General features: G+C 43.6%; 2 protein-coding genes across 19 annotated transcripts in view; one reads left to right on the top strand and one right to left on the bottom strand.

The window, feature by feature from the left end:
• Window positions 1-21,507, top strand: part of HSPG2 (heparan sulfate proteoglycan 2) — a 903,404-nt gene that overhangs the window by 161,223 nt on the left and 720,674 nt on the right. For all 18 annotated transcript variants that reach the window (XM_085608925.1, XM_085608919.1, XM_085608917.1 and 15 more), the window contains exons 2-3: window positions 18,813-18,945; window positions 20,317-20,409. In XM_085608925.1, coding sequence (XP_085465051.1) covers window positions 18,813-18,945; window positions 20,317-20,409 — 226 coding nt within the window. The remainder of the gene's footprint in view (window positions 1-18,812; window positions 18,946-20,316; window positions 20,410-21,507) is intronic.
• On the bottom strand, window positions 5,822-6,213 carry UQCR11 (ubiquinol-cytochrome c reductase, complex III subunit XI). The gene has a single exon (XM_085615196.1). The coding sequence runs from the start codon at window positions 6,211-6,213 to the stop codon at window positions 6,043-6,045; it is 171 nt and encodes a 56-aa protein (XP_085471322.1). The 3' UTR covers window positions 5,822-6,042.

Below are 21,507 nucleotides of genomic sequence, written 5' to 3'. Positions count from 1 at the left end.
TATATTTTCAAGTCCAGAGCCGCAACTGAAATTAAAAAAAAAACCTCTGTGCCTTGGACCATGTTGAAAATTTGAAAAACAAGAAAAAAAGTGCAAAAGATATGGAGGGAGCAGCAGACCGGGGAAGTTGGAGGGGGAGAGAAAAAGTATCTCAATCAGTCGTGAGCAGCAGATGGGCATAGATTAACTTGAATCAATCTGTCCCTACTCCACAGAAATGACCAGAAATTGTTTGGCCTGGTCTGGCCAATTAGGGAGCCTGTAAAGAAGAGTGACATCAAATGCACAAATAGTAAGCAATGCTCGGGCTCCAAGCCCTTTTTGTAAACAATAGCTAGGGCATGCTCTCTCAGGTTCGACCCTAAAAATGAATTTAATCTTGTATAATGTATTAGCATAATCTTGTATAATGTAACTGGTGGTCATGTAAAATTGCTTTAATTACTCCAGGCCGAGTTTACACTACATAAAACTACAAAAAAATAATAAGAAATAAGCAGACAGATTCTGCAAAGGCTGGACAATGATAATTAAAGAGAACTCATTATATAAAAAAAAGTCTCTATTCCATTGTAACATATAATTTTTCAGCTTTTCTTTTTTAGTTTAACTATCAGTCACAGAGTATTAAGCCAGCTTTAGAACACATTTTAAAGTGCTTTCACCTTACATTTACTACTTAAAGTACATACCTGTCAGAAGAAAATCCCCCAAAGCTGGTATTTTTATCTATTTGGTACCGTCCAGGTGGCAACCCAAGCCAGATGAAGTGTTGTGGTCCTAGGCTATTTTATTTCTCCTCACCAGCATGCAGAGCTATGCCAATCTCAATGGTTCTAGAAGCATTAAAATGTTTAATTTACCAAACATTTCTCAAAAAAATTAGTCTAAGGAGAATAACCAGGTGGTGATCCATGAAAGGGACGATCCGGGAAAGTGGGACACTTTTTTTGGGAGTACCCGGGCCGTATTGTGATCCCAATCCGACCCTGCGGTACTTATTGCGGGGGGGGGGGGCCTTGCCTTGACACAGGTGGTGCGCTTCGGTACTCATGGGGGGGGCCTTGCCTTGACACAGGTGGTGAGCTTTATGTTCTCGTGCCTCGGCAGCACTTTACAAGCATTGGCATAGCCAATAGGTCTCGCTTTTGGAACCTTATAAGTGTTTAGCCATACAACAGTTGCATAACTAAATACTTACAAGGTCCCAAAATCAAGACCTATTGGCAATGCCAATGCTTGTTAGTACAAGTTTACAGGGAGTCGAAGTTGCTTCCTATTGTCACTGCCAGTGAACCTACAGGGGCAGCTCTCTCCAGCACCTCCTATTTAGAACCTAAACAGTCGGTTATGCTAGGGAATAAGCACACTGTTCTACTGAGCCAGCCAAAAACCTTGCAGTTTATTTTAGATCCCCAACAGTGCTTGTGCGATTGCTCCAAAAAGCACTATATCTTCACAAGCAAAGGCCAACAACTCTTCAGTATCAGATAACTCCGATTGGGAAACAATTCTTAAGAGAAAAGATCGATTACAACCAACAAAACTGGTCATCATTTTAGACTCTTATAATTGTGAGAAGCCTTTAAAAGTAACCAACTATTGTTCACACTTGAGAGCAGTGGTATTACCTGTGCATATAGTGGCAGAGGGCACATACACAAGAGTGACAGGGTAATACGAACAGTCCAGTGCATTAACTATTAAACAGGCAGGAAGTATTTCAAAATTGCAGCCGAAAGTACTTTAATTAAAATGGTTTCGAGTCCGAAGACGAGGTGACCCTTAAAACTTGACATTAAAGTAGTGACTCTGCTCACAGAATCCGAAGGTAGCATGTTGACTGAGCAGAGCGCCACGTGGTGCTAGTCCCTGGATCTTCTACTGCCACCTATGGCACACCAGGGATGCTGCCATGGTAGTTAGCTGCTAGATTACAGCTACAGAACGTGTGCACGATTTCTTCAGTCGCTTTTGATTTCTGTTCTTTGCACTGCCCCGTCCCTTCTGAGCCAGGGGTTGCAGCTACGCCCTCTACCAACCCATCATTTATGTCGATGCACATACATCAAGAAATGCATCTGCCAGCAATTCCGCTACACTGAGCAAGAACAGCACACAGTTAACCACAGCAATGGAGACACGAGACTTAGGTGTTCAGCAACACTAATCGAAGGCTAACCAGAACGTCTGGCAATCTGCTCGATTAGTCACTCAACAAACCTGATCAGCGCACTTCTAGCTGTCCGAGCGGACACTGGACAAGCTTCAGACAAGATAGAAGGCCCACTAGCACATCATATATGAAGCTTACCTAGATCCATTCAGAAAAAACACAGGACGCCGCAGGACGGCAACACAGAACGCAGCCGGTTATTGCTTGTGGATGCACACTTCAGTCATAGTGGAACAGATAATACCCAGCTTTAAATGGACCGCCTCTTTCCTACACGCTCCAAATGCGCAATTTGAAAACGAGGCACGACATACAACAAAAGATTTTTAGGACTACAATATTTCACGCAGAATATGCAGTGAGCAAGAAGCCCAACAAACTAACCTCAAACCCCACCTCACCCCAGTTGCAGTTCGCAATAGGTCAATATTAGGAAGTGCAATGGGTGCCAGGGTGAGCTAAATGCACTGTCGGACAAAGCAAAACTACTCAAAAGAGATGTCTTGCTTTCGCAGCAAGACACTCTTAAGTAAGCAAAAAAGAAAGTCAGCACAAGCTAAATTCCCAACTCTATGCTTAAGGGCGCCCAGAGCAAAAAAATATCGCTACTTCATGGATGGCCCAGCTTGTTCTACCTCATTTCTAAATTAGAAAATTCAGCTATGACTGATGACAACGTAGCTCCTTAGTTTCAATAAAGTCAAAAAATGACAATTAAACTCAGAATACACTTTCTGTACCACAAGGAACTTTATACAAAAAAATATATATATAAAGCTTACCCAAGATATAACGGGTCACATTAGACCTGCACAGAAGTCACGGAGGGGCCGAGCTTGAAATGGAGTGGATACACATCGCTACTAAAGTTGCCCAGTATTTTCGTACAAGACTGGACTAAGTAGAATAAAATATGAAAGACTGCAATAAGTAGAATTCATAATGAAAACGGCCGCTTAAAAGCAAAGGATACAACGGTAGAAACCTTTTCGATGTGACGACAGACGAGATGCCTCCAGAATGAGGAAACATTTAACTTAAACAAGTCACTCCTCTGCATCGGAGGCCTTAAGACACTGCATTGGTTGCCTCTGTCAACTAGCAGGAAGTGGGATAAGGGAGGGGGTGGCAAATGGTGATCACTTTCGCGGCCGCTTTGATGTTCTCAGCGGCCGCGCGGCTCACTGAGAACATCAAAGCGGCCGCGAAAGTGATCACGCAGGCTGCCAAATGGTGCGCGCACCCGGCGCACATGCACTGTAGTTGGCGGCCTGAAAGCACTAGTTTGCACTTTCAAATCCCCCGTTTACAAAAGCTCTCGCGAGAGCAGCGCTAAAGCGCTGGCTCAGGCGAGACCTAAAAAGGACCAGCTCTGATTTTGCAATCCTGACCTGAGTTCACACAGGAGCGCCAGAACAGCAGCTCTTCTCACCTTGACTCAGCAATCTTGTTCTGCTTCTCTGCAACTCTTCCAGCAGTCGTGAGGCAGCAGGGTGTCTTGTTTACCCTGTGATCCTGCACAGTAGTAGTTGAGAGTCCACCATAAAACTAATGGAGATGGTGTGGGGCGCATTCTTTAGGACAGTACAGCGTTTCAGCATGTCATTGTTTTAAATGACTGTGAATGTTAGTTCAACAGCAATTTAAATGAAGTATTTTTACTTGAATGTAAATCCCCGCCCTTGCTGCCAATTTTACAATTTCCCTCAAACAAAAAAAACACTTTCAAGGCAACCCAATTTTTTATTTGGTTTGGTGGATTTAAACCGCTTGTTTCATATGGGAAACCATGTTTAACCCAAATGCGACAGACCGCTCCATGGAATGCTTTAGACTTTCAGACAGTTATGGATTTTAGCTGGTAATGCTTTTGCATGCTGGGACTCGTAGTTCTCTTTTCTCAATATAAGTAAGGGTTTCTAAAAATTCCAGCATGCAAAATTATGGCAAAATTCAGAGATGGCTTTGAACATGCCCTTAATATTATTATTAGGGCCATAACGATAGGACAGATACTTCCGATTTTTTTACTTTGCACTTGGATTTCTTGCATATAAAGTTTGGAAAGGTTGAAAACCTAGCCCCGCCCCTGGCTCTGCCCCTAGTCCCGCCCACACGCCACCCCCAGTCCTCCGCTCCTTTTGGTGAATACCTCCACTTTATTTTTTCCATTTAAAGCACTGGCTTGAATGGATAGAAAGTGAACGATTTCTGAGTGCTGTGTGAGTGAACATGCACCCAGCTAGCCTTATATATATATATATATATATATATATATATATATATATATATATATATATATATATTTTCTCGCTCCAAGGATGCCCTCCTTCAGGAAGCACTCTGATGCTGTCATAGGTATCAAACCTTTAATGGTATGGGAGTCACAGCATACATCGATAGCATTTAGCAGTTCCACAGCGTCTATTCAGCCTGACGCGTTTCAAAGTTAGAAACCTCTTTCTCAGAGGCATAGACGCGGAAGAATGGTGCGTGCACTCCGGACCCCTCCCTTAATTAATGCAGGGAAGCCCGCCCTGTATGGGCCGTTGACGTACAGCGAAGCATGTATTGCTGGGCCTTGTAGTCCGTGAAAGATGAACTTTACAATCTGTTGCACACTTGATCAAACTGCCGCAAAAGATAAAAGCCCCCAGATGGGCCTTGATGTTGAGTGCTTCTCCCTCAATCCAGACACAGCATCTCCATTGCGACCCGGTGTATCCCCGATCACACGGCCCCCTGCCATGGGGTGGTGCATTCCCGGCGGCTAGGCTCTCCGCCAAATATTCTCGCTCCAAGGATGCCCTCCTTCAGGAAGCACTCTGACGCTGTCATAGGTATCAAACCTTTAATGGTATGGGAGTCACAACATACATCGATAGCATTTAGCAGTTCCACAGCGTCGTTAATTAAGGGAGGGGTCCGGAGTGCACGCACCATTCTTCCGCGTCTATGCCTCTGAGGAAGAGGTTTCTAACTTTGAAACGCGTCAGGCTGAATAGACGCTGTGGAACTGCTAAATGCTATCGATGTATGATGATCCTAGTACCCTCATAACAGGATCGAAACATCGTCGACCCCAACTAAACAGCATGCGCATTAATCCATTGTGTAAAAAAGTGCATTCGCTGTTTTGCAAAAGCTTAAAACATTGGATAATGTAAAAAGCTCCTATTGTCTTGCCTGAAATGCCCTTGTGTGTTTTGTAATGTTACTGTTCTTATTGGATACAGGACTGTGTCCCACAAGTATTTTGTTCCTATATGTGTGCATTGTTTTATTGCAAAATTAAATCGATTATCCGGCTGGACATCCAGAATATAGTATCGATTCTGAACTATATTTATTTAATCCTTATTCTAACCATTTGAGGACCATTGTCTTTTGTACTTGAAAAGGAGGACTAGCAGGATAGAGTAAATCCCTGGACACACTGATAGATTTAGATTTGTGCCTGATGTCTCGTAAGAGCCATACTTGGGGCAGCCATCTACTCATTTTTAAAAAAAAAATACATGCGACCATCTTTTGCTCAGGCATCTGACAAAAAAAACATTAAAAAGAAAAAAATATTCTTTAAAAATCTAGAAATGTATAATGTGCTGGCATGAGGTAAACAACTGAATGTTAGAATTCACAAAATCAACAAAATAAAGCAGCATTTATTTAAACAAAACTTCAAATAAAATTAGTCAACGGGTATCCATGAAAATATTTAACGGGGAAACAAATATTTGTTTTATGCCAAGCAGTAATGAATCAAACAGGTCTTAGCATCATCGAGCTTGCCCTTCTTCTGCAGTGCAGTGAACCTTGATGACAAAGTTGGTGCAAATGGAGTCATCAAAATAGGTGAGCCCGAACTAATCATCGGTCTTAAATTTGCCATTGATGTAAGGGACATAATCCAAAATAAGCCTCCAGTCTGTGGACCACACAAGACCCACTGCACCAACAGCGCTCCTTGTTCCTAGTGTGGGAGCCCAGTTCTTGGCCAGCTGCTGGTAGCGCGGCCCCAACAGTTTGCTGATCATCATGTTAGAATTGGATTGTCCACTTTTCCATTGCGGTGCATGAGAGAGTATTTTACATCTTAAAAAATGCAGTCAATAGATAAGGCGAGAGAATAATACTTCTCTGGGGTGGAGCCAAGGTTGTCTTTTGTGTATGTTAAAGTATTTGTAACAATAGGTCCACGAGACATAGGGTTGTTGCCCATGGTTGTTTTTTACCGGCCTGGCCTGCAATTTTATGTTCAGGCTGGTAAATATATTGAGAACACCACTGAAAGCCATTTTTTCACTCCTGAAACTTGAGGCTCAACAGCACACACTTAAAGAAAGTTGTAACAACATATTTGAGAACTTTCTAGATCGTTTCACCATTATTAGTGCAAACTGAACGATAATTGTCATGTTACTAAATAATCCTGACCTTGTTACACAAATTCTTGTTTACTTACCAGTTTTTGGCTTTTCCAGAATACCAAAATCTAAACCAATGGCTGGTATTTTCTTTTCTATGAAAAGCGGCAACCCTAACCAGATAAAACTGACTGTAACAAGACGATCAAAACTGTATTGAGCGAAAAGCCAAGCGACACACTGAAATAATCTGCATATTCAGTGAAATTCATCCAGCACGAAAATAGTGGGAGAATGGAGAAAAATCCAAGTAGCACATTTTCCAAAAGTTGCGCATTGAGGGAGAATCCTTACAGCGCGTGGAAAAGGATGTCCATGTAGAGAAAAGCCACGCAGCAGGTCCCCACGGTGGCGCCATTTCCAAGGACGCGGGGGGGCCCCTTCCCTCCTCGCAGACATCCCCGCGTGCTTCGTCTCCTGTTGCACTTTAATGAGTCTGTCATTTTTAGATCCGCCGGAGTCGCCTTGCTCTGAATTCGTATCGACCCTGCTGCTACATTTTTCAAACTTCAATATGCCGGGATTAGACGAAACCACTTGGTGGAGGCACTGAAAGGCGGGAGGAGGTGGGATGCGCGTGGCTGTGTCCTCACAGATTTACTGACCGGAGACGGCCGCAGGAGGCAGGCAGATACCTCTGACCTTGTAAGGGTTGGTCCAACAACCTCTTCTGTGGCGGGGCTCTACACATTCAGGTCTTTTTAAGAGGACAGGCTTGGGGAGGGAAGCGTGGAAAACTAAATTGGTTCCAGAAAGTTGATTATCACCCCACCCAGCTCCTTGGCGATTAAGAAGGCATTCTTCCGTGGCCATTGTGTCGAAGGAAACACCGGACATCGTATAATGGAGGTTTCATCTAAATTTGGAACTAGAACCGTGGCATTGAAAGGTTCAGATGCCTGGCCTCAGTGAGGGGCAGACCAGACAATGAAGCACAAGATAGCATGAGGCCGAAGTCGAGCGATTTAGGAAAGATGTCCTCATACTGGGCACACTTCTGAAAGAATGAGTCCTACTCTGTACTTGTTAGAAGCACTCGATTGGAAGACCAGCCGCAGTGCCTGTGCGAATCTAAGACCGAGCAGGCAGGGCAAAAAAGGAGAAAAACAAATTTTCTAAAAAAAAATATATATATATTTTTTTAACTGCACTCAGTGCCTTGGGCATCATATGATTTTAACCAATGTGTGCAAATCAGTTTGGAAAATTAGCAAATTGGAAAAGCTCCTGTAGCGTGGTACCTGGAAAATTGAAGTCTGCAGATGTTTTTTTTCCCCCCGCAGGTGTGGGTCACGGAACAGCTTCTCTTTGACTAGATTTGCGCCCTACAAATACCACAGATGTACACGTAACACAGATTGAGGCAGGATAGAGTGTCCGCACTGGAGAGGTTGTGAGGTGTCTTAGGTGGCATAGCGGCGCCTCTCTCATTAATCATACACACAGGGCACAAGTCCTAAAAAAGAAGTGGGGGGACGCTCCAAGTTAGGTGGTGTCACCGGAAGTGACATCACAGAAAGTGACACGTCACGAAATTTGCCTGTCTCCGTCTGATATGCGGTGAATACATACAAGATACAAGTAGAGGTATAAATACTTCAATAAGTGGCAGTCACTCAAAACAGAAGAACACACTATACACAGGACCTATTCCTCGGATTACACGGTTATTACAGACTCGGGCCGTAGGCACTACGGGCATCTGTCGGGGTCCCTGGAAGTGACATGCTCGGCGTGTTGACAGCGCAGCTCCTTGAAGCCTTGGGGCCTCGCATGTGCTCTGAGAAAGGCTGGCAAGGGGAGGGCGCGGGGTGGAAGGGGAGATTAGTCTGAGCCTCGGGTGCATTTGAAAGGCTATTATTCGCGCGCAGGTGCAGACTCGGGTACCGGCTCCATCTTTGGGCAGGGGGGACGGCGTCCACCCGGTAAAATAAGTGGGGGGACGCCGTCCACCCGCGTGGTACCCCGACTCGAGCCCTGCATACACACCATCCTAGCTGAGGTGTAGCTTACACAAGATCAGAGACTGCTGTTCAGTGTCAACACCACTCTCTACATTCAGGGCCGGCTTTAGCCCTGGAGGTGCCCGGTGCAACAGTCTTTTTCAACACCCCCCCATGACCACCTCCTCCAGGGATTTCCTCACTACCACCATCCAACAGCGACCCTCATCTCTCCATGGCCCCTCTGGCAAATGCATTTCTATTGTTTTATAGCGCTATTTATACCAGTGTAATGTGTCTGAGCACTTTACTTCACACATAAACTATACAGAGACAATGAATCATATGTTTGTAAATCCGTCTATAGGAAATGTTACATAAAATAATCAGGATTACAAGGTGTAGGAATCACGTATTCCAAAATAAGTAGGCAGTCTATTCTAAAAGTGTTTGGTCCGATGAAGCACACATTTAGGATTTAATACATACCATAGTGGTTACAGTTTGCTTTACTTATGAATGTATTTCTATCCAAACCAACCCTTTTTTTAGCACCAATGGGGTAATGTGAAAGAGTGGGGGAAAAGCATAATGTTCCAACCTATACCATGCAGTTTGCATGCAGCTCTTTAACAGTTCATAGATCATTGTATTTTATTAGCATTTTAACTTATGAACTGCAGGTAACAAAAGGATCTCTGTGACAAAAACAGTAACCCACTGAGCTATCCAAATAAATACAGTTCTGTGATCTCATGGTACACGTTCTTTGCAACAGTCACATTAACCCTCTGCACTACCATATGATGACTCAAAACTGCCACTAGACAAAACTCGATCTATCTCCAGCAGGAGCATTAATCACCAGCGTTATCTTGACATTTAATTTGTTGCCTAAAACCTGCTGATCAAAGAAGAAACGCATCAATTTAAAAACCACTTCTTCAAAATGATTTCCTATCTAAGTGCCCCCCCAGCCCAAACTCAGGCTCCCCTTCGAACTCCGTGCCAGGTGCAGTTGCACTGGTCACTCCACCCTAAAGCCGTCCCTGTATGTATTCCATGTTGTCATATTTGTGTGAACTATATCAGTATTTTGCCAACCCCTGCCTGCTTCCTGGATGTGGTAGTCACGCCATGCGGCCTGCTGCGGCAGTACTGGATGAAGCACTGCACAGGCCCATCCTTTACACCCGGGTGCTGGAGTTGGGGAGACCAGTGAAGGGACTGCTTTCGAGTCACACGGGTGGACGTCTGGGGTTGGTCTCCATACATCCTCACGCGTCTGAGGTTCAGTGCCTCACATGCCGGCATACATGGAATTCTGGGATCTTCTTGTGGCCACTAGTCTCTGCAACAGGCCGGTAGTAGGATTGGGCTACAGTTAGTGACCAGGTGTCCTGTATTTCCCCAGACAGTCTCGTTTTTAGTGGACTGACCAGGTGTCCCAACGCTTTTCTTAATTTTAAATACATGCCCCATTCTTGGGGGGCAAAGGTCAGGTCATTCTGCACAGTAGAATTGAAAGGTATATTTACCTTCCACAGGTGCCTCAGAAGCCTGAAAACATGCCAGTAATGTATCCGTTTCTGTCAGGCAGCACAGGACGGGAGGGAGTGGGCTACATGCTCCCCGCAGATGGGATTCGGGCAAGTGGGTTCGGGGTGGAGCTCCTGCCATAGAGAATGTTAAGTAAATGTAGGGGTGTGTGTCTGGCTGGCTGTCTGTCTGTCTGTCTGTCTATATATAGATAGATAGATAGATAGATAGATAGATAGATAGATCTCACATATTTACATAACGTGACAAAAAATAGGATAGGCCACATATAGCAGTAAGACTAAAGGCCTGAGTCCTGCTTTTCTGTCTGGCCTGTCCTGGTTTTTGCTTCTCAAAATCTGGTAACCCTAGTTACAGCCTGCACCACGTGAAGCTTGCGGACGCATGCACCATCTCGTCTGGTGTGCTTAATTGGTGTTGGTGCCTTAACTTATTTCTAAGTAGTCTATGACCCCAGAGCAAGTTAGAAAAGTACAAAAGCAAAGATATGAAAATAGTGACAAAGGAACAAAGCGGAGATGGAAAAGAACCAGCAAGAGTGAGATAAAGACACTTGGAGTGTAGGGCTGTGAAAAAAGATATGAGGGCAATCTAATCCAAGGGAGCTTTAGTGGTCTGCAGCTCTGGCTCCTTAGAAAATCTTTGGGCCCTTGCACTCCCTTCTTTGGGCCCTTGCACTCCCTTCTTTAATTTTTTTCCTAAAAAATACGTGGAGGGCCGTGTTTCCAGGACTATCCCGATTCCCGCCATTCTCGACTCATTATGTGGTCATAGCCATTCATTGTAACTTCCCCATCCCACCCCCGCTAAAACACAGCAACTGCAGCACTTCCGTGGCAGACATTAAACGGACCAGTTGGCTTCTGGGCTGAGCGTCTTTACTCTCAGGTACAAAGGGGGCCCTCGAGTCTCATGGTTGTAAAGTCATGGGCCCTAGTCCCACATACTTTGGAAATAAGGACACTGACACCATCTGTATGGTACTTGGAACTCGCCTTGAGCACTGCACTCGGGCTCTTTTATTCGCAGGGTCACCTGACTGGTGACGCCTGTGTTGGGTGGGTGAGGGGGTGTGTGTATGGGCCAGCCCTCGAAGGAGAGGCTGGCAAAAACACTAGACTGTGTCCAGCAGGACACAACAATGGTGCCCCCAATCTGTTGAATGCGGGTGGAGGGGCGTGGGAAGGGCATTGATGTTTGGCTTAGAAGTGCAATTTATGGCTAAATGTACATTGAAAAAAAAGGTATGAAGGGGCACACGATTGCACACCGTCTAAAAGCGACGTTGAACATAAACGACTCCTAAACACCACAGACCCTACTTCTCTCCATCTAGGTCTATGCCCGAGCCCTGCCGGCCTGCCTTCAAAAGGAAGAAAGTCGCAACAGTGAGAAATGCAGCAGTCCGTTGTTGCTGTCGGCAGCGGAGTGCCCGGAACCCTCCTGTTATGGGGAGGTACCCAGACCTGTGCATCCCTCGGAGTCTACGTTTTACTCAGGAATGGAATCGTAAAGCTCTTAGCAAATATACAGCGTTTCTGGAGGACAGCCCGAGACGGGAAGCTGCCAAACACACGCCGTAGCAATTGGCAAACAAACCCGATTGTAGCAAGTTGGCTAATTGGACGGAGGCATAAACAAACACAAGCCGAGTGCTCGGAGTTGGCCTGGAGTGGGGTTGAAGATGTCTTATGTTGTATAGGCAGTGCTCGGCCAAAAGCACCACTGTTTTCCCCCACCCGTGGTCTGAGCACAAGAAAACAAGTTAATTCAATATTTTATAGCATTATTGGTCGCGCTGTGTTTAATGAAATTACGATTTCAGGGCACCACATGGTTTGGTTGTATGGCGGATGATTTTTTAATTTGTAAGTGAGTGCAGGGCTTTGAGTCGGATGAAAAAAACTGTTGGGGGGGGGGGGGTCTCTCGAAGGGGCGTGACCAATGTAATTAAGGGCGTGGCTTAAAAAAAGTAAGCTAAAAATGTGCTTAGAAAAGTGTGCCGCCCAACTTGCATTTTGCTGTTTCTGTCATTGCATCCAGATATGATACAACAAGTAACAACATACCTACAACAAGTCAGGACTATTAGCTTTGTCAGTGGCTGTTAGTTGCATAAGATAAATAAGCAGCAACTATGGCTACTGTATAATATTGAAAAAGCTTCCACTTACAGCCCTGGTGACACCAGCATAATGTTGCTGCTCCTGAGTTTTAAAAAGAGAAGGGCAATCCAGTGAGAAAATGACTCTCTCTATCGGATTTCCTATCCCCTACAAGGCTCACCTGGCATGACGTCATGCCGTAACTTCTCCACTAGTGAGAAGTGTGAGCAGGCGCACATCGATGTGCCTGCTGTCACTGCAGTCCGGGATAAAACGGACCACCTGTGCCAGGGCACAAAACAGAGCCCGATAGAGACCCGTTTCGAGGCCACCTTTAAAAAAACTGCTGGTGCTAAGCACCGGTGGGACCCGGCCCACTTAAAGTCCTGAGTGAGTGGACCCCTCACAGTCCTAAGAGGTACTGGCAAGAGAATATTTTGAGCAGAAAATGCCCCTCAGCCAGCCCTGTTCTGTGCAAACTAGTCTGCCTTCTTATCTTGAGACTTTTTTTAATGCTAAATGCACACTTGACAAACCAGACACTTTAAAATGTGCACTCTGAAATAGACGCCCGGGTGGGTACCCAAGGAAAATCAGAGCGCTTTGTGACCCACAAAGGGGTTTACTCCCTTTGTAAGCACACAGCACAAAGCATCCAGTCTGCTTACTACTTCCCCTGTTGCAATAGTGCGCTATGAATGAGTGTTCTGTGTAAATGATGTAGACCATTACTAGGATCCTTCCACATACCTACTGCCGTCCCTACATAAGGCACCTAAGAGTTCCTCCTTTAGATTTTGGTTTCTTAAGTAGGAAAATACTCAGTTGTTCAATGATCAAGAGACCTGGTACGCATGGGAAGAACTATGTAATGCATCATTTGAGGTGACGTAACATGAATTTAATCATTTATATAGGTTTTCTTGCGGATCCATAGACTTTCTTAGGAGACGGAGGCACTAGAGAATTTTCTGAGTTCCAGGGATCTAGATATTGGAATGATCTGCATGTCAACTGTTCATAAATTGGAGTGGCGCCAGGCTCTTATAAAACTTATCGGTAGTAAGATTTTTAAATGGTATTGATCAGTGTTCAGTAGGTTTGACAGCCTTATCTGAGCATTAGTTTTACAGAAACAGGCTTGGAGCACAGGGCTCGCTTATCTTTAGTATGGCAATATTGAGTGCACTCTTGTTATTGCTTCTTCCGCTCAAGCTTTCTTGCTTGTCGAGCTATTCTTTGAGTTGAGTTGTTAGTCGGTATGTGTATAGTGCAGTTGCTATGGCCATGTCACATGGTGGGATTTGTCGAAGATGCGTTTAAAATTAGTTTTCTGTAGACCAGTTTGTTTTTGAGTCAAAATGCTATTGTTGTGGAAGGAGACACCAAGGGTAACCATATACAACTACAAAGTAATTAGGAAATTGACTTGCAGGATGTACTAAAAACAAATGACTGCGCTCCGAATGAAGACAATGTCCACTCATTCAAGAAGGGGTGCAGCTGTCTGAATCAAAACCAAACACTGCAGCCAAGCAAATGGGTCTTTACCATACTCCCCATCTTGTGTCAGTACATCTTTTATTTTAAATTGTATATCCTTTTAATTCCCCAGTTGGCTGCGTTCATTCCCCTTGTGGTGACCCTGGGCTCTATAACTGGCATTATCGCTCCTACATGTATTCAAAATGCCCCCATTTACGTTTTTATCTTTTGGACTTTGTAATGAGGAAAATGCTTCAATGTTACCAGAGCTTTGGTGAGTCAGATACTTTAAATTTAGTAATAACTTATTTTTTAATATAGCGTGACAGCTGTTAATATTTAGGTACACCTACAGTACAGGGAGTGGGCGCAAAGCAGTATCCTGTGGTTTCCTCTTCTCAGTTACACAGAACATTCTTCTCCCGCTCACCATCTCTGTGCCTTTCTACATGCAGGAGGTAGCATTGCTCCTTTCTACTACCATCCGCCGCCACTCATGCTGTTGGGTTTGCTAATGCTTTTTGAATTGTCACAAGCATAAGAAAAACCATTAGCACTGTCCGGCAATAGTTGAATGAAAAAAGTTCCAAAATGACAGCTATGCTGGTGCGGTGGCCATCTTGGAATAATTTTTTGATAAAGCATAAGAAATAGCATTCCAAAATGTCCGCTGGGGTGGGGTGGGGTGGGGTTGTGTGAGCTGGAACACTTGCAAAGCCAATAACTCAGAATCCAGTCATAAAAGTGATACCGATCAGCTTTGCAATGCTAATTGTATGTTGCAGGCATAACTGTTGTGCTATATAAACTTATAAGTGGATGGTATTACTTAATTTTTGGAATGGTTTTTCTACAAAAAGAATGCTTGCAAATTCACCATATGCAAAAAGTGTCATTACTTTAGAGAATTTACATTTTCTGGTCCCTTCAAGGCACTCTAGCTATTGCCGTGCCTCATGCCAAGTTTCTTTGTGTGAACCATGTTTACTTCAAAACATGCATGGCATGCTAGTAAATCTCATGCATAAGGCAAGCTTGTAAACTAAGAACAGAAAAGCTGTCCGGGTAAGGTTTTGAAAAGGGTGGCGTCTTCTCCCTACTTTTGGAAGTAGGCTCCAAAACCTCTTGGAGTACAAATGTAATTGCGTTTCTGATTTGAGTGTATTTGGAGGGATAAAACACTTGGACTAAATATTCTTAAAATGCAAAGTCAATGCTATTTTCATGTTTCATTCATCCTTTTTTGTAGATTTAATTCACATTACTTTTATTTGATATGTATGTGTGTGTGTATATATATATATATATATGTGCCTTCTAGCAGATATCATCGAGAGGCATGGGTTTGACACCATATCGTACGCCGATGCTAATCAGATCATTGTCACCATGTTGCAGAACTCTGCTGCGGCTTCTCTGAGGACTTGCCTGTCTGGGGTGGGCCTCTGAATGGACCGTAACTGTCTGAAAATAAATGCAGGCAAGACTGAGGTCCTCATTCGGTGGGGCGGCAGGCCTCTATTTGGACCCCCGACTGGTGACTCATCACTTGGTCCCCTCCTGAAGCCCAAGGTCAAGAACCTGGGCGTACTGTTTGACGCGGACTTCACGTTCTATAGCCAGATCACTGCCTTAGCAGGCAAGTGCTTTAGGATGTTAAAATTACTCATCGGGCTTCTGCCTGAAGCTTAGATAACAGTAATCCATCTCGCGGCTAGATTACTGTAACATCCAATAACTGGGAGTCTCTGTTTCAGCTGATAAGGCTCCAACGCATACAGATCTATGCAGCTCGCTACTGCTGAATCTTCCCAAACTGGTTTTGATGGGCTCTCTTCTGCATAAATTGTGCAGGCTTCCGATGCAGAAGCATCTGTCCTTCAAGGCTCTCTGCTATTGTTACAGGGTCTTTAACAAATCAGGTGCCAGCTATCTTCACCACTTCATCAAACTGTACCTCCTCTGAGGTCTTCAGGGGATCTGTTTGCTGAAGTCCCCACAGTTACGAAAGCTTGCATCAGTTCCTTTAGCTTTCTGGCTCCCAAGCTAAGGAACTCCTTTCTGCTGCTGCTCAGACAATCTAAGACAGAGCTTTTACTCTGGAAAAATCTAATAATGTGTTTTTTAATATAGTTCCCAGGTTTCCTTAAGGCTTTCGGTGTCTCCTTTCGGTAGCTAGACCTTGTATGCGCTGGGACACTTCTGCCGAAGTAGCCATGTGCTTTGCTTTATAAATTGTTTTATTCTATCTATCTATCTATCTGTGTGTATGTGTATATATATATATATATATATATATATATGTGTGTGTGTGTGTGTTTTTTTTTTTAACTTAAACGCCCTTTTTCAGATGGGGCAGTAACAGAGGAGCGTCTTATTGTGTTGTGTCTCCTGTCTGGATGTATTTCTAGGCTGGTTTGAGTGGAATCTTGGGCAAATTACTCCATTATTGATCCACGACAGATGCTCAGGATAACTATATACTATGTTCATGATTACATTTTAGATTAATTGCATGTAAATGTATCTCCTGGGGGAATATATTGAAAATGTGTGATGAATCTGGCCGCTGCAAAACGAGTCGAGTACTTTGACGCATCCCGTTTTCTTCTTCTGGGAGGTTTTGCCTGCCTGATGGAAGTAAAAAAAAAAAACGCAAAAAATGGCAAAATGCCGCTCAACTTCTGGTCCTAAATGTATGACCACAAATTATCTTCATATCAATTCTACAGCGGTGTGTCTTCCCGAGTCTTGCTTTCTTCTACACAAAACTAGTAGTCATAACATATATTTAAAGAGTGAGGCTTTCTTTCTAGCGCTGTGAAGTTGTCACTTTTCCCTGCTAACTTTGTGGAGAATTCTTGCCCTGGCAGCTCATTCTGCGGATGACTTTTTCCAGTTTTATGGTCCGTGCAGAGACTAGGTTGTGTGGGTAGTGTTGAGATTTTGAAGAATTTCTAGTGGGCGCGATGATGACGACCATGATATGATCTCAGTCCAAGTTTTTTTTTTTTTTTTGCTCCCCGCCTGAATAGTGAATAGATATGACCTTGTGGCTCGCTCATTCCTTTGTCAGCTGCTGGGGGATGCTTAATGAAATGGTTTCTGGCCTAGAATTTGCTGCCAGCCTCAAGGAAAGAGTTGGAAAAGCTTTAGAGAGGGGCAGTGGAATTGGTGCAGTGGGGCGTGGGAACCCCAGCTAATTCTTGGTCTCCGCACACACTCACAAAACCAGTGCCTTTTGCATCCCTCACGCAATAATTCATCCTTTTGTTCCTACTATTTTAGTATTCTGAAAGAATTAAAGCACTTAAATAATTTGTCTGGTGGTTGTTCAGTGAAGTGGAACCATAATAGCGGAGATATAAAACCCAAACATTTTCATTTTGCTAGTAATTGGTCGGCTCAAAACGTTTTTTGTCGCATGCAGGATGTGTGTGATGGGTAGGGATACTTGTATAGCGCACACACACCTAGCTAAAAAGAGAAAGAAAAACACAGCCCTGCACAGGTGTTGGTTTTATTGAGTTCAGCAGCATTAAAGGGTGAGTAGACTAGCTGTAGTCTGAACCTATGACAATGGGGTCAAACATGGATTCCTGCAGTACATGCTTTAGACCAGTAGGCCACTTGCACACTTTTCAATGGAGTAGCATAAGGCGCACTGTATCCATTGGCTTTCATTTGAATGCTGCTTGTTATGACTTCCTATTATGGGAACTGTCCTTCCTTCAGGTCCTAAAGCGACCTAACACTTTTTTTTAGCCATGTGGGTGTTTATAATACACGGGAGCCTATAAACCCTGTCTAAAAGCTTATCCCTAATTTCCTTATTACAGGCGCCTTTTGACGCACCTTGTTGCCTGTAATAAAGAAACAACGTAGCAGCTCAACTCTTAACTTATTACAGTTGACTACTGACATCACCATGCCTGCTGTCAGAGCCAGCAGCCAAGAAGACAGGCAGGTCACAGAGCATAATTAAATCTTCAGTTAAAAAAAATGGTAACAAAACATGGCTTTTCATTCTCCTGCTTTGTTTTTCTAGATGAACAGTAATAGGTGGAAAGAAGATATTAATTGGAGCATGTTTATTTTTCCACACTTTATGTAATTGTTGCAAAGATTGAATGTCTCTGCATGTTTCTACACACTTGGAGCCGCTGCATTTTTTTTAAATGTTACTTGTATTGAACTGATTTTAATATACGATTGCAAAAAATATCAAACTGCTTATTGGTATATTTAAGTTTGCACTAAAGATTCTAATTGTATTCTTCATGTTTACAATCATCCTATCTCTTTCATATGAAAGAGCACCACAAGAACTGTTATAGCATTTTGTTTATAGGTGATGTTGTGGCCCTGTATTTTAAGAAATAAAGTGCCCCCTTCTGCACAATGAAGAGTTCAGTGACCATATAAAGGAACACTGCCTTCTGCTTCATTCCTCCATAGTCCTGGAACTCCTCTGTGACTTGCAATATGTTTGATGTATAGCAGGGGGTACTTTATCCCATATGTGTACTTGTGTATAGGCAGCCTGTAGTAGTATGGCTATGACTGAACCACAGAGAGGGGGATGCAGTAACACATTCCATTATGATAAAATCATTAACCTGGTTGTGGGCATCACATATAATGGATATATATCTATATCTATATATCCAACTGTACTGCGGGTATAATGGACTATAACTAATTTAGGAGCTGCTTGATTAAGAGGGGCACATGCATACAAGGGTGGTGTTGTGATGGGTGGGCAGTTGTCGAGAATGAGTGTGTTTTTGAAGAAGGGGTCTGACATGCAGAAAAACCTTACTTTTCTGTTGGAATAGACATTATCTCGTCTGACATTACAATGACTGATTCCCATCAGGCTTTTAGTGGCAATGGCCAATCAATTAAACTTAATTTTTTCAAGGGGTCAGTTCTCCTTTGCATTCTCATGGGGCAAATGTTTTTCTGGGAGCTGTCACTTAGTGTCAGTTTCTAAGTGACCTATACCGGCCTCAGTGTGATTACACATTTGTTGTGGTCTTCGCCTAAAGATTGTTTCAGTTTGAGAAGGGCAAAAAGGCACAACTCACCAATCTCCACTTTGTTGTCTCAACAGCTTGCACAGACCTCGAAGGTGTTAGATGAAGTCACTTTTCCTGATGATGCAGAGTCGGATAGCCACTCGGCCAAGACAAAATGGGTCGATCTGTCAGATGACGAGGACCTGCTGGCAGATGAAGCTTCTGGAGGTAGGGACATGCATGCCCTCGTGGGTGATCAAAGAATAGTTGGATAAGTCTTCACTTATTTTTGTCCATATTTCTCTCTAATGCATAGTGAAATGCGAAACTGTGATGTCCTTCAGAATTTGAATCGGAAGTTATTGTATCTCATTCCTGCATGGAATATTTCCAGTGCAGAATTATGAACACTGTTGTGGGAATTTGAAGCATTGAGCTCTTCATAATCTGCCTCTCAGATTTCTGCACAAGGATGAATCCTTGAGGTTTCTTTCTGCAGTGGAGAAGCTTCCCTGTGGGTGCTCTTGCCAACTTCCCTGTGAATGTCCAGATATTTTGTCCCCTTTGCCTCCAAAGATGTCTTCAGTGGCCTCCCAATGCAGAATATATAGATCCCAGTTGCCAACGTCTAGGAAGTGTTTTGCACTTTTGTGCAGGGGAAAACAAATCTGCCTTCATTTACTTGGCTCAGTCAGCCACATTGAGCCACAATGCACGCTACATAAGTACATTTAACACTGCATATAATTCGCACATGTGGAGCTGTTATCAGTGAGCAGCTGAGGCCAAAATCCAGTGTTTCCTGAAAGTCCTATGAAAATGTGAACAATTTCTACGAAATTATATGAAAAATGTTCTCCTACATGTACACTGTGGATATTTAAAAAACATATTGGATTATAAAGTTGAGTGGACCGATGATCTTGGCCCTACTCCCGAGCGATTAAAATAGATGTTCTTGTACTAAATTGTTCATGAGCCATTGTAATGTAGCTGTGTCTCGTCTCTTAGACAAAAAAGCAATATTGTCGAAATGAAGCTGTCCTTCCGGGGTGGAGAAGTTTGTTTGTAGTGGCCGTCCTTTGTTAAAAGAGGCATCGATGGCCTTTTCTCGATCTCAACATGCTGATGTGTCTTGTTGACCCCAATTTCTCTAATGGGGCCTCTATGTGGGGCATGGAATTTGCAGTAAATGTGAAGACCCTGCTTACTTTAGGAATGTCTGTGCAAAACCCCATTGACCTGACCACTCCAGTTGGGAAATCGAAACAACCTGGGGGATTCCACTCACTTGTCAGTCTTCTTGTAGTGATCGTTCCCAGAATGCTATGCAGACTGTAAGCACAATTGCTGTTTAGAAATGCTTTCAGATTTGCTTATTACTACAAGATGGAGTAATCCCTAATCACCAGGCACAAAGAGGTTATGCTCTACTCTCGGTGGGCAGTGCCAGAAATGTGTGCCCAGTTAAGATAAATGCCAGCATCTTATGTTTTTCCTTTGGGATCTATTGGTACAACTGTTGGGTGAGGATTCTTTTTAGATGGTTCATCACTTTTCCTTTTTCTGGTAAGTAATTCTCTTTGGGTAATTTTCCAGATGACAATGGCAGTGCAGAGATTGGAAGCGGCACACCGGCTCCCATGGAAGAAGCAGCTCCAACATCGACTCTTCAAAGTTTAATGCATACAGGTGAGTCCTCTTTCTCTGTTTTTGTAATTGTTTCTAAACTGAAGTGTTTCTCAGGGAGAAGCTCCATTTAACCTGCTGAGGTCTCACTCCTGGAGAGGTATTGTCCATGTACCATTTCCCTGTCTGGGAGATGGCCACCGCATCTTTTAGCAGTGACCAGACTGAGCTCAGAAATGAGCATTGCAGCCAGGTTGCTGATGGCGCAGAACCCAGAGTTAGTGATATTGTCTTCTCCTCCAGTGATGCATTTTTGATGAGGTGACAGGAGTATGACAAACTGCAGGTCCGTGGTATCTGTGCTCCTGATTCATGCCCTGAATGTTTTATGGGAACTTGTTGGACTCCTCAGGGCTTGCAGACTTCAGTTAGTTCGGTAAATACATGAATAGGCCAACATTGAAATTGTGCTTGATAACATCTCCAACTTGGTTTTGAGTGTTTGACGCCTAGTCGTCGTCTTTGTGAGACAGTTTGTTGGAGAGCCGTGAACTAAGGGACTAGACATCAATGGCAGTCCTGTTACAGCATTATCATGGGATGGAACAACAGGGTTATCATGGGATGGGCCAGTGAGGCATTGGGTCTCTGGCATCTTCTGCACTCCTCCAATCCTCTTGTGTTTCATCCATATAAAATAGCTACATAAATAAATTTAGCACAGAAAATTTATGGAACTGAGTTTGAGAGGATATGCAATGAACTAATTTTTTGCCGAAACCATTCTAGCAGAGGTCTAATCGCCCATAAAAGTAATAGCCTTTTCTTAGTAGTAGTATCTTAAAGATTGTGTTATTTTAGGTCTGATGAGAATAAATTGGAGTCCCACAGAAAAGGCACATATGGCACTACAAACATTTGGGTTTGGCGCATCTTCAACAAATAGTACACTCTGTGTTAAAGACAAATTTATGAAGATATTATTCTTCAAATGCAGAAGAAATTGATCATACAACAAAGACATTAGTTGGTCAGAGTGAGAACTGGAAATGTGAATGTTTTCCAAACCGCTGAGGGATTCTGAAAGTGTAAGGCACGCTCTTCCAGGTTTCACCATTTTAGGCCGGAAGCCTCATCAGGAGCACCCATTTTTGCTAAGCG

The sequence above is a fragment of the Triturus cristatus genome, chromosome 1_2 (genome assembly GCF_964204655.1).
Source record: "Triturus cristatus chromosome 1_2, aTriCri1.1, whole genome shotgun sequence".
NCBI classification, from domain to species: domain Eukaryota; kingdom Metazoa; phylum Chordata; class Amphibia; order Caudata; family Salamandridae; genus Triturus; species Triturus cristatus.
This window is presented reverse-complemented; position numbering and strand designations above follow the sequence as displayed.